Source organism: Pomacea canaliculata, linkage group LG5 (genome assembly GCF_003073045.1).
Source record: "Pomacea canaliculata isolate SZHN2017 linkage group LG5, ASM307304v1, whole genome shotgun sequence".
Lineage (NCBI taxonomy): Eukaryota > Metazoa > Mollusca > Gastropoda > Architaenioglossa > Ampullariidae > Pomacea > Pomacea canaliculata.
In genome coordinates this window covers 17600012-17615620 of record NC_037594.1, presented here as the reverse complement: position 1 = coordinate 17615620, position 15609 = coordinate 17600012, and the positions used below count along the sequence as shown (strand labels likewise).

At 43.3% G+C, this 15609-nt stretch overlaps 1 protein-coding gene across 9 annotated transcripts in view; it reads right to left on the bottom strand.

Moving 5' to 3' along the window:
- The window catches only part of LOC112563592 (Kv channel-interacting protein 4-like), a 195201-nt gene that overhangs the window by 101436 nt on the left and 78156 nt on the right, over positions 1-15609 (bottom strand). The window contains exon 1 of one of the 9 annotated variants that reach the window (XM_025237697.1): positions 13766-15025. The exons of the other annotated variants lie outside the window; for them this stretch is intronic. Within the exon in view, the coding sequence (XP_025093482.1) occupies positions 13766-13832 (67 nt within the window). The 5' untranslated portion in view covers positions 13833-15025. Of the gene's footprint in view, positions 1-13765; positions 15026-15609 lie in introns of those variants that run through there. 9 annotated transcript variants of the gene reach the window in all.

Sequence of the window (15609 nt, the reverse complement as noted above, 5' to 3'; positions counted from 1 at the left end):
TTGTATTCGTTGGTTGAAGTAAACTCTACCACAGATGTCCAAGGAAGGTTTACAAGTACAAGAAAGACGCACTACACATATGAAATTGGATGAAAATTAAAAAAAAAAAAAAACAGGTTCTGTTGTAAATCAACACGAAAAATAAAAAGCTAAATATTTATTCATTCTAGTTCTTTTTCAGATTCTTTCTATCACATATACTCACAAAGTTACAACTACTTTAAATTGCACACGGACTTTATGAACACCCTGTATACGAAGTGTGTCTATAAAGTAACAGGACGGGTAAACAAACAATTTATTTCAATTCCAAACAGCGAGCTACATAGTTTCCTCTCTAAAGTAATCTCCCTTGAGTGTAATACACTTGTCCATTTTTCTCTGCCATGCTTTTATGCACTGCTGGAAGGATTCTTCTGGGAGTTTCCTCAGCTCCGTCGTTACTGACCTCTTGATGGCCTTCCCGTTTCCCAGATGGGTCTCATTGATAATCTCTTGGACTTTGGGGAAACGTACAAAAGTCACATGGACCATGAGCAGGTGAGTAGGGAGGTTGTTCCAGTCCAGAGATGCTCTTCTGGACCAGAAACTGCTGGATGCAGCCACGATGCACCTGCTCACAACGCCCTTAGAATGCAACAGTTCCTGGACGAGGGATAAGAGGGTTGTTTTACCATCTACCATATCTTGGTCAATCAGTTCCTGGCCGAGGGATAAGTGGATTGTGTTATCATCTACCATATCTTGGTCAATCAGCAAGTCTACAAAGAGTGTCTGCGGCGTTTGCTTCGCTCAGTGCGCGAGAAGAGACGAGAGATGTGGCAGGACAAATCATGGCTGTTTGACCATCACCATGCAACTGATCACCAACCAGAGCACCAGCAGTTCCTGGCCGAGAAAAACATCGACGTACCAGCCTCCCTATTCATCTAATCCAAGTGATTTTTTTCTTTTCCTCAAGCTCGAGGGGATTAACAAGGAGACCCGTTCTGAAGGCGTGTAGGCCATTAAAAAAAAAAAAAGAAAGAAAAAAGAACCGTAACGATGGAGTCGATGGGACATCCCAGAAGAATCCTTCCAGCTGTGCAGAAAAGGCAGGAGGATGGAAAAGTGCATTAGACTCTAGAGGAATAACTTTGAATGGAAAACCGATAGGTTTGTTTAAAATTTAAAAAGAAATCTCTTCAAATTTTAGACTCACCACGTAAATTAAAAGATTCCCAATCATATCACACAAACATAGCCCACACATGAACACCTGTTTACCTGTATAACAAAAGGAAAACACATCAAATGAAACACATGCCGCACATTAACTGTCATAACCACTGATGCGCGCACGTGGTGTACACAATACATGGGTCTACTCTGAAACAAGTCATGGTGACAGGTGTGAACATTCTAGTATCTGCATGCCTTTCTCCTATAAATATACAGGTGGCAGGCATTTAATCAGAAGCTTATTGCACGAAATGGTCCGTTAGGCAAAGAAAAGGATGAACAAATAAAACACTCTTTATGTATTCACTAAAGACGACTAAACAGCCTTTCTCTTTAAACTGATCAAATAAAGTATACAGAGAAATCTTATGTTGATATATTTATCACAAACGCAGGCAGCCCACATATTCGCATACTGTATGCACATAAAAAAAATGATTTTAAGTTTGGACATATGTCAATGGTTGCACAACCATTATTTGCACGAACACCTGTTGGTAAAAATTTCAGGCATCAATAGCGACAACAACTGAGTCATAGGTCAGTAAGTAGTCATTTGACTCAAAACACTAGACGGTCTTTCCTTTCTTTAGGTCCCCATACGATAGCTGCTGAAATCGGATAACTGATGATTGTAAAATCTCTGCTTTCTCCTCTCTTGCTTCTCCAACCCCACCCCGTTCATATGACCTCGAAATGATGCATGATGGGGAATGTTTTTTTCAGGTGGATAAGCTACTCAACAGTAACGAACCGCAAAGTATGAAACTGCAGCAAGTTGCTGTTAGGTCGACTTACATCATGGAAGTTCGCCATAACTTACCTAGTATCCCTTCGCTTTTTTGAGATCACAGCCTCTGCCGGAAGATCAAGTGAAGTTCTTCACAGTCTGTCCATAGGTCCTCGCCCGTTGTTTTTACCAAAAACTACGAAATATCCGTTATACTTTCTGCAGCAGCCACAGATTGCAGCACATGAGGTGGAGGAATTCGACCAGTCTGCCAGAATGAACACTTTTTGCCCTCCCCGGTAAAAGAAAAAAAGAGAGCTATGTAACAACTCAGGGAAGAAATCAAGGGAAAAGTTGCACCTGCCATCGTTTTATAATCTATGAAAAGACGAGAGAGGGAGAGAGCAACGTCATCAATAACTGCCGGTGCAACTGTACGGATGCAGCAAGACGGATCTCCAAGTTCCTGTCTGTGGCGAACCGTCCTACGATAAAATGATGTCCAGATTAAAACAACCAATCAAATGGTGGCTTGCCTTTCGGACACCACGAACGTCAGATGTGTGTGACCAATGATGACGTCAAAGTTACGTCAGCTGCGAGCCTTTGCTGCAGACGTTCATGACGAGGTCAAGGGTCGCATGCTTATAAAAGTTTCGCATTTCTTCACCGCAGTCTTGCATTGCAGTTCTACTGAAAACTTCAAGCAGCGTCTTTCATTGACACCCGTGTGTAAAAATGTCGGAGAGGTTATTAGTACATCAGGATTTGGCAAGGAAATAAATGAACTAAAACCTCTTGGACAAAGCTAAAAATAGTATAAATGTTGTTGTTATTTTTTTAATATAATTTAGACTTCTCGCAGGCATTCGATTCCCGAATAAGCATGTTTTACGTCTCACGTTCCCTCAGCAAAGATGTCGCTCACGGACCTCTACGTGTCTTGCACGTTTTTCGCTTTGATCTGTCCAGAAAGGCTTTGATGCCATCTTTGCCAAGTACGCGCTTGGGTGATCAGCTCTGCTCACGCTTTTTATTTTATTCAGAAAGCATTCTCAGTGTCTAACAGGCTGATAATGGTCCTGCAAAGATCTCCAAAGGAGCTTTATGCACTGTTTCAGTAACGATCAGAATTGAGGCCGGCAGAAGGAAATATCAGAAGATTGGATGAAGGTGGTGTTCGTTTAGAGAATTTAGAATAAAAATAAAATAGCTAATATCTCGATTTTTTGTGTGCGTTCTATTCATTGCATCCTTTTGTCATTTCAATCCAAAATGAGCTTCTCTCTTCATTGCTCTCTTCTTCGGAGAGCGCATGCGTGGTGTATGTGTAAACGATTGCGTGTGTGCCTCAGGGGCTTCATAACAGGACACATATCGTCAAATGTGTGATTATTTTTAGCATTTTGATATTTCTGTAATGTATAAAACATATACAAATTCAGTCACACGCTTGTCAATGACTTTGATGATATAAGGCCCTTCCGTCTGGACAAAGTCGGTCACACGGCCATCATGTGAAATGTTTTGCCCAACTTGGTCAAACATTTGTCTTCATTTGTCCGGTTAATGCTCGTCATCAAGAAGGTCATTCAGTCCATCACTGACTGACACAATCCCACAAATGTACGCATAGTATTCCCACCATTTTCTTGTAAATGTCTGTAAAAGAGAACAATCAATAGACCTCTTTTGTATTTTCTATTTACACGGAAAGAATTCAATTATAAGTCTTGGAAAGAGAATCACAGAAAACTTTTTTCCCAGCCACTGCTTTTAAGTCTGGGGACAGCATTTCGATTCTCCAAATTACTCTCCTGACACACATTTTTATCTGGTATCCATGGTGACCGCAACTGTCGCAGGAAAATCGAGAGAATTAATTGTAACGTTTCAAATGCGGTGATCAGAAAACAGACCAATAATATTCTCTGAATGTGTCAATGATTACACGCGTATGCGCTTTGTAAACTGTGGGGACCCTAAGGAGCGCCAAGGCATTTATTTAAAGTGTTCAAGATAAATCTGTTTTGTTTTTCTGCCCCGTGTATTGACCGACGGCATAAAAACCTTTCACGAAGGGAAGGCGACAGATATTTGTCATCGCAGGATGAAATAATCGTTGGAATGTCAAACTTGCGAGACACATTTGATCAGTCGACTTCTAGTTAGACAACAATATAACGTGTCTTTGCTCTTGCGTGTTTGTCACGATTAGAATGGTTACCTAGGCGACCTTAGCTTGCGTAAAGATCGATTAGGAAGGCCAGACTTTGATAACGAGCGCATCGATCTGGCCACCCAGACAACGGCAGCGGGTGTACGGGGTCCATTAAGCATGGTCACCTGAACAACTTCCACAGGTGTGATGTTCGGTTTGAAGTTGAACAGGTGACCGAGAGCAAGAGGTTAGCGAAGGGAGGGGGAGTTAGAAAGGGGTGGGAGGAGAGACAGAAATGTCAGCTGTTTACACCAATTCCATAAATACTGTGTCAGCTGATGTCACTCTGTTGGTAAGTGATGACATATTAATCATCTATATTAATCTGAAAAATCGCTTTCAACGGCCAAAGCTCTGATTCACTCTTCCATGGAGACTTCACCCACTGACATGGTGATGCACGTGAGAGGTTATTTACGATGCCACATGTTATTTCAGAGAGCACATCTATACACAAATGTCAGTGCCTCTCCACTCACACTCCGAAAAGGATTTTTCTGTCAGTTACTGCGGCACTGAATTGCCATTTCCGTAACCTGGCAACTTCCAATATTACTCTCTCCGTCGTCATTATTGTCAATGAAACCTTGAACATATTTTTTTAAATATAGCGTTTTTGGGAATGGGGGATTTTCAAGAATGAAAGTAATGGGGGAAAATAAAAAGTTGAATAAAAGAATGAATAAAAATATCAAAAGCATATCAATGATCTGAAAGATGATGAAAAGAAACAATAACAAAAGCAAGATGCTAAATGGTAAGAAGAAATAGATCAAACGAAAAAAAGGAGCAAATAATCAAAGTTAAATAAACAAAAGATTAATCAAGTCTTTAGAGAAGAAAATAAAACAACGCACAAGAAAACGAAAAAAAAAAAAATGGATAACTGTGAAAAAAAAAAAGAAAAGAAGTTCTCAACAAGAATTTTGTATCTTGCTGTAAAGTCAAAAGTTTTACTTCAACTTTTAAGCAAGCAGGAATTTTTTTTAAATGTTTGTAGGAGGAAGAATGTTGTCTTCTAGCTTTTTGTGCAACCTTCAAACCATCTTCCTGCACTTTATGCAATGACCTTGACCAGAGACCGCTGTTGCAGCAGCTGCTTTGTCTCAGGGGAGAGAATGTGCCTGCGGTCGCCATCCACAATTTGCGACCAATGGGAGGTAACTCGCAAGCAAGTTTAAAACAAAACAAAATCGATCCACGCGTTCGACTTCTTTCGTGGATGCAGGATGGCGCTGAAGCCAAACAGAAGGCAGCACTGCCAGCCTCTTCATCAAAGTTTTCTCCTCATCTCCGAGCTGTCCAAATATTCATTGCACAATGTCTGACAACTTTATTCTGTACAGCTGGAACACCAACACACAGCTCACAAGTCAGCATGCAAGCTTCAAGTAGGTTTACCTTCAGAAAGTTTCCTAAGAATTCGATCTGGCGTAAAGAGCTTTCACATACCTTATTTTATTTTAAATTTGGATATAAAGTTAAGAAAATGAAGAAGATACAGTCTGCTGTGATGTGTGGGACAGGAGACAGCAAGCAGGACATTGTCATGGGTAAACAGGTTTTTTGGACGTTGACATGTATTAGGGTAGAAGCACCCAAATAAAAGTCAAGTTTCACCAAGCCTTAAGGTCTGAAAGCAGATACACAGCGCTCAGGTTTTGTGGTTTTTTGTCGAACCTTCTCGTTCGCTAAAAAAGCAGCTGTTCGTCTGAAACAGTACTCTAATAACTCCAGTTTCTGGAATTACCACCGCAATACTTTTCTTTCTGGCATGCAAAACCCTGTTATGAAATAGTTCCCTAACTGCACTGGGGGGTGGGCGCTAAACAAGTTTATATTTACAGCCCAGTGCGAGGTGTTTTTATTGCCACAGGACCTCCTAAATTTTTTTAACTCTTTAAAAAGACAATACAGAGGAGACAGACAAACTTCGATCTCTGTTTTTATGTGTTTCTGGCGAGGGGAGACAGGTGAGTCAGCCTGTTATTGTATCATTTAGTGAGGATGCAATTATTGACTCTAAGCTGTGCAACATATTGATACAACATGCAGCTTTTGGGTTCCCGCGTTTAGTTTTCAAAGATTTTATTGGCTCTGAGAGAAAAGCAAGTCTGTCTATGCCAACTAACGATCAGTCACTTCTGGATGTTGCCTAACAAAGATCTCCCCGCACTGTCACAGTTCTGAGTTCATAATGAGGATACCAATACCACAATCACCGCACCGTCTTGGAAAATATCAGCTGACCCACCTGACCAAAAGTGCAAAGTGCAAACTTCATTCATAGCAAGTCAAGTGATCTGTGTTACGCTCGTCACAACTGATGAAACATGACAGCCTTGACCACAACATGGACTTCTACTCCTCGTCCTCCCCCTTCCCACCATCTCTAGCAAATACTACAAACCTTTGGAGGTGCTGGAGAGGGAGGGTGTGAAGGCGGCGGGGTAATGGCGCCTTACGAAGCATTAGCAAGGGCAAAAGATGGCCAAGCGTCTGACAGAGCTCTACAATCAATCGCCTGATTTTTTTCTCGCTCCAGGCCGCTGCTAATAGTATCTCCATCCTTTTTGTTTCAGACCTGCGGTATGCGCGAACTCTCTCACACACACACACCCCTCTCTCAAAGGGAGACGACAAAACGTATGGACACAGGCTGCAGCAGGCATGGCGCCAGACACAGTCGTCCTCATTCAAAGAGGACGGCAGCAACAAAATCGATCGACGAGACGAGGCTGTGACGATGTCGGGGAGGTGTAGCCTGTAGATAAGACAAGACGCGGTCCGCGATGCCGTTGTACGCTGATCCATCATTGCTACAGCTGCAGGGAGGGGAGGGTGGGGAACGAGGGGAATGCAGCAGTTGATGCTATTTTTAGTAACAGAAAGTCTATTATGACTGTCTGGGCAAGACTGATCGGTCTGAACAGGGAGTAATGAGTAATGAGTAATTGAGTGATGGATCTCTCTCTCTCTCCCCGACCCTTCCCCTCTCGTAACGGCCTAGTGGTGCAGACGGTCAGACAGGAAGGTTGGTTGTGGGTTTTATCGTCTCTGGGTCACGTGGCTTCTTTGTAGTGGCACCTGTTTACTGGCTGAGATATTGACTGGGCGTAAAAATCAACCAGCTTCTTTCTCTTTGCTCTCTTTCTCTCATTTACTCTCTCCTTCTTTCTTCTCTCACACACACATATGATGACGCACACACACACGAATGCTCCTCCATCCACACTCATGCACGTGATTCTATTCAGTAAGTATAAGTGTGAACACGTCTGCCTACTAATCATATCGACATCACAGTATAAATGCAACAAGCTGCAGTCGTCAGCTGGACGCTGATGGCCCACATGATAAGCGATACGAGCTGAGTTTATCGCTCACATCTGTGTGGAGGTTTTATGGCTGAGCAAACACCAGTCGACTCGGTGTCCTCCACGTGATAAGGGGGGCGACAGCAGCAAGAGGCGGCGCTACGACAGTCTCAGCATTCAATATTCCGGCATGACATCATCGCCACACTGGCAAGTCCTTCTCGCCCACAGGTACCTGTAATGATGTTGTCCATGTCTGAACAGAAACTACTTTGCTTTAGCTGCAGGTACTAGCGGTAAAACCCAGTTTAAAATATAAAATTGTCTGATGTGTTCTTTCTTTAAAAATATTCGTAATGCCTTCTTAGTGGGAGGATAGAGAGTGCGTTTCTCTGTGTGTGTGGTTTTTTTTTTGTTTTTTTTTCAAGACAAAACGACAGTTTGAGCCATCATTTCATTGAAAACAATTCTTAATTACAATTTAAATAAGCTATCCCCGAAAAAAAAACAGTCTAAATGTTTCATCAGTCGGTAAATAAAATACACTGTCCTCTTATATAAATAAAAAAATCCTATTCCTAATTTTCTGGAGACGGAAAATATTAAGGAATAATTATTGTGGATTTTTTTTCATCTTTGTTTAATGTAAGCTCTTTTATAGTTGAGATTATTGTATAAATGGTGTTTCTTTACTACCATCTAAACTAGAAAGACAGGGAGACGGAGAAGGTACAGATGCCGGGTACAGGGTAAGCTATTATCCATCTATCATAAACCCTGCCTCATCCCAAGAGCCGTCTGGAAGGTTTAAATGTTCTCCGCTCACCCAGCTGCAACTGTTTGTGACAGTTTCTCGTTGTTTTTGTTTTATTTTTTGTGGGTTTTAAAGTTTAGTGATGAACATGCCGTCTTGCGATTCCTCCTCCCTGTACACCATACTGTTAAATACTAGAGAAAATTCTGTCTTTCAAGAAAGACATAAGTAGCTTGTGGATGTATACATTGACAATGACATGAAACGAGTGTGTATTTTATTCAGACAGGTAAGTTTTTACTCTGTCTCCTTGCTTGCCAGTCATTCTTTTGGCTGCGTAAATGGGGGAAAGAGAAGACTAAACAAAGAAATAGTCATTGGAAAGGATCTTGTCAAATTAAACACCCCGTTCTCGAAGTAAAAATAGAAATCGGGATGAGGTTTTTTTCTCTCCTAAGGTCGTGTCTGTGTCCCGCTGAAGTCTGTTCTCTCCATCCCATTAATGCCTGACGAGAGATGTTGGAGAGAAGGAGCAAGTCGGACGTGACTGTCGGAATCTGCCTCTCAACAAAAAGACATCGGGGGACGAGAAGAGAGTGCCCTGCACCTCCCTCACACCCGGCATTTTGTGATTGTGATGTCACTCACCTCAACCGCTTGATGTGTCCAAGCTGCGAGCTTGTTTACAGTGTGTTTCGTGAAAACAGCGTGCGAGCCACTGACTGCCGGCATTAGTTGCAGGAGACGACCTGATTTATTGTCCTCTTCTTTCTGTCTGCGACTCGGAGCTGTTTACCCGCTAAACTTTTAGGTGCACGGGAATCGCACTATCTGTAATCGTCTTCAGGCTTTTGATGCCCGAGAAAACTGAAACTAACTGGAACAGTGTTTTGCTTGAGAGATCTGATCGCTTTAACTTCTTTAAAGAGAGAGAGAAGGTGAAAGAGAGAGGAGAGTTGGTTGGGGGGATTCACAAGGTTGTCGTTGTGATGGCGGGTTGCAGTGGCTGAGGTAAACACGTGTTGTTTGGATGCTCATTACTACAAGCACATGCCCCACTCCGTGTCTGGTGATCTGCAGAGCGTGTCAGGATGGAGACGATGGTTTGCTAGCTTGGCTAGACATCAGTGGCTATCCCAGGGACTCCAGTGCTGGCTTATTTGAGAGACTAAAGCCAAAAAAAGTAAATACGACAAATCACAGCCTGGGGGCAACGAAAGGAATTACAGTGAACTGATGCAAGGTAACACATGACAGCAAAAGGCAATGAGATATCGCAAAATATTACAGTGTAATGATATCAGGTAATGCTCATGCAACGGGCTGTAGTGGACGACAATGGGACATTGTAAAGAATTGTAGTATAAAATAAAATGAAGGAATGATCACGCAATAAAAGAATTTCTGCATTAAAGAACGGGATAATGAAAGGATATCTTCGTAAGACAATAAGGTAAGACAACGGATTACAAGAGGTTTACATCGGCTTAGAGCAGAAGAGAATGAGATAATTACGATTGTAGCGAGTCCACCACAGTGTATTGACAAGAATATAAACATCAGACACTTCCCCCACCCTACCTTGCATCACTCGTGACAGCTGATATCCCTTGCCTCCCCTATTTCTATACGAAAACCATCTCCATAGCGACATCACAACCATCACCAACCTAGACGATCACTTACTAACTGTTCACATGCTGGTCTACAAAAGTTTTCCCAGACCGCCCTGCAGTTTGCATATAAAATGAATCAAGGTCTGTAGGTGTCATTTCAAATGGCGGAATCCGGCGACGACAGGGTAGAGAGTGGGATCCATTAGGACAAAGCACAGGCGAGTGACTGGGAGTGTGTGGCGACAATGATGCCACATTACAGCTGTTGATTCTGTCCAGGGAAGCTGAGACTGAGAGCCATGGCCGCCGAGCATGCGCACTCATGACTTATGCAACAGGCATTAGGGCGCCATGATATGCGCTGGCTTCTAAGCCACACAATCCAACCTAGCTAATTTTTTTTTTCGTAGGAAATGAGAAAGTACATTCAGAAGGTTATTCTGAAACTGTACTCTGAGTAAGTTGGTGAGAGAGAGAGAGATCATGTGTGTGTATTTGAGAGAGAAAGAACGAGCGCGTGCGGTTATGCGTTTGTTAGAGTTGAAGTCGTATTTTATTTTGTAACTAAGTCTACACATCAACCAGTCTACTCATTTTTTTTTAATTTTTGTCAATAGAAATCATGACAATATGATGCAACAAATTATTTTGAATAATGTATGTCTTTAATTTCAGGAATCGTTCAGCTTCTCCTCCATCAGTTTTTTTTTTCTTCATTTCTTTATCTAACTTTCATTTTGTTATTGCAATTGTTTCCTATCGTATTATCGAGGTTTAAAACGTTTCCCTTTCATCTGCTTTATACATTATCTAGTGTCTCAGGACACAGCAAACAAGAAGGTCGAGCAGTTACAAAAAGTGAATTGCTATGTCTTGTGTGACAGCCACCCGAGTGGAGATATCCACCCGTCTGGTGGTTACAGTGCATGTTTGCGCAGCTACGGGATACTCTGAGCTCCCTAGTCATGGACCCTAACTCTGGTTTACTCGAGCATTTGCCGCAACCCTTCATGGTGCATGGAGCGTTTCCAAATACTCCACTTCCGTCTGCGCAAATACAAACGCACACGCACACGGACGCACGCATGCGCAAAATGCAAAGCTAAAATTCTCACCAAGTGCACCTGTGCACGGCTAGCCACTCTCTCCATGACCTCCCAACACGCCTCGTAAATAACTGGTTCTTCAATAACACGACTGTCAGTGATTTACTCGCTGGCATTCTGACAAAAGGGTTTTCATCGCCTCCTCCAGACCCACCGGTCAAACCATTAATGGTTAACGAGAGCTGATCGTGTGACCCTCTATTGAACCCTGGTGTTCTCAAGGACTCTCGGGAAAATTTGATTTTATCATCGTGACTTTGTACCCGTTTAAAAATCGCCTACCCGGCACGGAAAACACACTACATGTACTACTAAATAGCAATAAGGTTGCATCTATTTTTCAAGAGTTTGCCTTCTTTCAATTACTAGAAATCTTCCTTTTCTCCGGGAGGGACAATTGACAGATCGGTAGATTAGTGACCTACCGAAGTGAGGTTGTCATGGCAAGGGGGTGGTTGGCCGCCATGACGGAGTGGCGAACTAACGGTCGTGTGTCTTGGCTAGAGTTGTTATAGATGTTTATCAAGCCAGGTTATATTTTTCCATGATTATTATCGTCTCCTACTTTTGTCTCAACATCTTTTGACATTCGCTGCAGTTATTGACATGGTCCTTTAACGTCCCCTTTGAAGTGTCTTCGAGAGTTTAAACGAGTACAGAAGTCTGTTTCTCTTTCACCTGGCCCCAGGATCACGTTACACAGGTGACACAAACGTACGGGTAGCAGGGTGGGGCGAGAAGAAGATGAAATTAATCCATTAGTTCTTTGTCTGAACAACTGCTGGGTTCGTCTCCTTGTCGATCAGACACGTGACTTCGTTATTTTCCTGACCACCTGCCGAGAACGACTGCACTTTTTATGAATTAAGCTCTCGTGAGGCTCGGCGCCACTGTGACAAAACAATGCGACGAATTATTTATTTGTTTGTGTGTGTGTGTTCCATTTTTATTTTAACCAGAATGTTTTCTTCTTTTTTTTTTATTTTAAGCGAACTTTATATCTAATAAAACATTTACAGGTAGATTACCATTAACATAATTGTTAACCTTTCGGCGGCGGAAATCATCACGAGAGAGCCTGGCAAAAAATTGCGCTTTGACCCTGCCATGACCTTTTACTAAGCTAGTTTCTTTGGAGGCGAGAAAGACGAGGACAGAAACTCCGAATATAGGAAAGGCGCCAACACGAGGCAGCAATGTTTAGTAAATATAAACAACTTCAAGATATACACAGGTTTTTTTTCAGATGTCTTCTATTTCTTGTTCACGAATGCATGTAACAAATTGCTGAAAATCAATAGGTTGAAAACAATTATCGACATTTGATCATTTTTGATCCTCCCACCCCCTTGAATGCACACCCACACACACGAGTGAGAGAGAGAGAGGGAGGGATAACTTTGATTGATGTTTTCCACACTCTGATCAATAACACCCAGGGTACTGAAATATTAAGCGACATCAAACCCGGCAGAGCATTACGAGTAAGTGATACGAGTATTTTATATAGTCACGTGGTGAGTTTATGGGTTTGAGTTGGACACGGACCTTCCTCCAACAAATGTCAATGATAAGTACATTCCAGCGAACTACCTGCAATGATAAACAAGCAATAAGATGTTGGTCCGATCTTTAGAAAGTGAGAGAAGAATGCATGAAAACGTATGAAATAGAAGAGAAAGTAGGAGTGAGGGGAAAGAAAGAAAGCGAAATAAAAGACGAGTATGGAGGGTAAGGGGTGTGATATACAGTATATCGGTTTAAGGAAATCGGAAAATTCGGAAGGCGGGTGGAATTGGCTTTTTACGCCGATCCAGCAGTTACAGCTATATCACGGTAAAGCAGCCAGCACTGTACACAGATGTCACATGCAGAGAAAGAACAGGGTACCCGAGATAAGATCCGAACCCATGACAACCACTCCTCGTTGTGTGGGTGACAGGAAATGGAAAACATAAGACAGGTTCAAAGAGGAACTGACAAAAGAAGAAACACGAGATGCACTTTGTCGAGGACTCAGGCACTACGAGATGAATGAAGACAGCAGATAAATTAGACGGGCAGACAGGAAGAGCTATGGATAGCAGAATAATCAAAAGCAGATAAGAAAAGATAAAGGAAGTGGAAGTAATAAACGGTCGCAAGGGGACATGGGATTGATCTCACTCGCTCGTGGTCACAGCTTGGATTTACATTAGCATGCTGTGCATCACATTACCTGTAAATGACAACAGCGTATGACAGAAGGACAGATAAAACACGTATCAGTAAAGGTTTCTGAATAAACTCCGCCCCTTGTACATTGATTCTGTGCCGCCGTGTACAAGAGACGAGAGGTAAAGGAGGGAAGAGAGGGGGCTGGGGTGAGGGGAGGGATTTGGTATTTTACCCCGAGCCAAAAACTAGGCTTTATCGCGGCCAAACAACCGGGTCTGTAAACAGGTGCCACATGCACAGAAAAAGCATTATGCCTATGATGAGATCTGAACCCAGGTCAGGCAATTATCACTGCGTTGTTGACAGATACTAACCATTAGGCGGAACTGAAGGAAGCTTTAGTCACTTTTAGGTAGGTAAAGGAAGTGAGGTGAATCCAAAAATAAACAAAAATGCCAGTTGTGATATTTATCAATATTTGTGTGTGTGTGCACGTGCATGTGCACATGCGTGAAAAAGAGAGAGTGACAAAAAAAAGACAACGTGAACAAATGGAGGTACCAAGCACTTCTGTTGGCGATCCGCTTAAATCTCAGCCAAAATTTTTAACAGTCAACTAAATAAAAGAAACAAAGCCACTTACCACGCTCGAAGACATATCGGTCCACATATCGGAAAAAGCGCCGCCCCCACTGGCAGAGTTTATTCATGGCCAGCAACCGTCGCTGTTTTCCCTCACAACTCCTGCACGATAACAGGGCATCTGGACGAGCACCAAGAGCAAGGCATGGCTTTACACGAGTGGTGAAACACAAAGTGGGATTATCCTACACGCCGGACGAGCACGCAGACAGCGATGGCAGGTGGGGTCGACTCCAAGCTTCAGGAAGAACGGAGTCTCCATGTTCTACGAGCGGTGTGTTCCTCTCCGCCTTCCAGTCATCCGCCAGCAGCACGTGGCTCTCTGCACTCTTGTGCGCATGAGCAGACCGGTGGTGGAAAGAAAACCATCCAGGAACCAGATTCAGCGGCGGAAGTGCGAAGTATACCCGGGCTAGCACTGAGAGATGCACAATTACTTTAACACTACTCCAAGAGGTCGAGAGGTGGCAATTATTCTGCCGGTTTGCAGGGAGGGGAACGAAAACAAAAAAAGGAGTGAGAACTGACTTCCAGTCCGCGAGAGTTATCTGCCTGCACTGCCCAGGATGTACACAAGGTTGTGTTTGCACCCGATGTACTTAGCCAGCGTCGGTGACCAGTCGATAGGTGTGCACCGCAGGTAACACAACCACCGCCAGCCTATCATCTCTCGCAGCTTCGCTAGCTGTAGCAGACGATAACTTTTAGCAACGCCCTAACGACACCACACCAGCGCACAACAACAGGTAGGTCTTGTCAAGGACAACAGAAACCTGTTACACCTCTCACTGAATCCAAACTAGAAACTTGAAACCAGCCAGGCTTGAAATTAGGACAGCCTGGAAAACATTAAAATAAACAAACAAAGAAAAAATCAGTTTGTGAATACTGCTGAAGGTGGTTAAGCTGTTTTTCGATGTTGTAGAAGTTTCCACCTTTTGAAGACGATGAGCAAAGCGGTTCAGGTGGGTGCGGGACAACAGCAACTTGTTGCAACTTCACGGAAGCCGGCCACTTGTTGCACCGCTGGCTGCTGTAGCGGCAGAAGCGACGTGTTGCATCCTCCACCTTTCTCACGAGACACCAGCAGCAGCAGCAGAACGCAAACACCGCCTTGTGTTTTTCTTGCTACGGGTACCTCCGCGCAAGGAAGGCGAGTGATCAATCAATAATCCACCCCGTAGTTTACGGTTTACGCCACGCGAGAGACACCCGGAGCCAAGCAGACTGCAAGTTAACGGCGGCCCCAGACCACAATTCCTCCCTCCCTCCCTCCCTCCTGCAACTGATGCGAGGGACGAGCGTTCGTGAGGTGATGAACGGATGAGGCACGCGCTGCCGTGCACAGTAGCAAAGTCTCATCAAGAAACAAACAGCTGACTACAGAGTTCAAACCCCAACTATTTTCAGGGGAAAGTTTCGAGCACGTGCTTGGTGAGTGAGAGAAAGATCAGTTTTAAAGTAGGACTCGGAAAAATATCTTTTGGGGATGATAAACATACTGCTGAAGAAAAATATTTTTTTGTGATTATATATGAGGAATAAAGTTTGTTTACCCCCGCCCCAGTTATTTCCCAGGCAGTGGGAGGACTAACTTACAGATGGAGATAAGAAAAAAATTTAAAAGTTTGGTTTCTAATAAAGTTCTGCAGTACAGTCGTCACTAATGTTGGTCTAGAAGTGATCAGCTCTAGATGTAATAATAATGGACACTGCATGTCTCCCATCGTCGCCACTGGCAACCCGATGTAGCTGGCTTTCCAAACACCGGTCGTCGCTCTTGTCACGCGCCGCCCCCAACCTCCGCCCTGACAATGGGTCACCTCACAGATGGCGCAGCCTGCC